This window comes from Calidris pugnax, unplaced genomic scaffold (assembly GCF_001431845.1).
Source record: "Calidris pugnax isolate Ruff unplaced genomic scaffold, ASM143184v1 scaffold341, whole genome shotgun sequence".
Lineage (NCBI taxonomy): Eukaryota > Metazoa > Chordata > Aves > Charadriiformes > Scolopacidae > Calidris > Calidris pugnax.
The window spans coordinates 1,399,698-1,400,720 of record NW_015091149.1 but is presented as its reverse complement, the minus strand read 5'-3'; the positions used below and the strand labels follow the sequence as shown (position 1 = coordinate 1,400,720).

At 70.6% G+C, this 1,023-nt stretch overlaps 1 protein-coding gene across 1 annotated transcript in view; it reads left to right on the top strand.

Annotated features, from left to right (window-relative positions):
• Positions 1–742: 742 nt before the first annotated feature.
• Positions 743–1,023, top strand: part of RAPGEFL1 (Rap guanine nucleotide exchange factor like 1) — a 3,535-nt gene continuing 3,254 nt past the window's right edge. The window contains exon 1 of the mRNA XM_014959086.1: positions 743–809. Within this exon, the coding sequence (XP_014814572.1) occupies positions 743–809 (67 nt within the window). The remainder of the gene's footprint in view (positions 810–1,023) is intronic.

The window sequence follows — 1,023 nt, the reverse complement described above, 5'->3', positions numbered from 1 at the left end:
GGGCGCTGCAGAGAGATGGGGAAACTGAGGCAGGGCTGGAGGAGACTGCAGGGATGGGGACGGGGGGGTGTTTGGCCCCTTTCCCCCCCCGCAAGAGGGGGCTGCAGGCAGGGCAGGTGGGGTGGTGGAGCTGGGGGCCGTGTACCTGTCCTGGGGGTGCCCCCAAACTGCTGGTGTCCCAACCCTGGTGTGGGTGGCAGGGTGCTGAATGTGGGGCACTGGCCCCACAGCACTGAGGAGGGGCTGGGCTGGGGGGGGGAACCATGAGTCCTGCCTGTGCCCCTGACTGTTGTGTCCTGCTTTTGGCAGCAGCTCATTCCCCGTGGGCACTGTGCCCCGGCGCGGTGGTGCCAGGGGAGCCTCAGCCCCAGCTTTGGCACAGATCGGTGGCCGGGTTAATGGGCTGGGGATGGGGGGTGGGGGACGGCCGGGGGCTTGCTTGGCACCTGAGGGGGCATTGGGATCCCACCACGGCATCCCTGGGGCACAGCCCCCCCCGTGGGGCACCCACTCGGGTCCCAGGGTCGAGGGCTGCTCCGGGGCTGGGCCAGGGAGCGGTGCCTTGTCCAAAGGTCTCGGTGGTGGCTGGGTGCTGGCACTGCCAACCGGGCACCGGTACCGGCCCCTCGGCTCACCCAGCCTGCCCAAAACACCCTTCCCGGGGCCGGTGCCGCCTGTGCCACCCCAGAGAGCCCCACTGCAGGCACCGGTGGCACCGCGTGCCCAGAGCGTGGCTACCGGAATGGTGGTTGCTGCCACCTGCCCTCGGTGCCTGCCTCAGTTTCCCTGGCGCCCTGTGCCATATCCCGGTTTGCCGTGGCTGGGCTCTCACCTGGGGGGTTCAGGGGGTGTCATGGCTCAGGTCCTGCCCCACTGGCACCTCTGCCCCTGCGCCGTGGGGCTGGGAGTGGGTCCATGAGTCAGCGCCGGGTGCCGCGGGGGGGGCTCGGCAGCTCCCGGCATCACCCGGGGAGTTGGCATCGCTCCCCTCGGCCGCCCACTCTGCTGCATATGGGGGGTCTG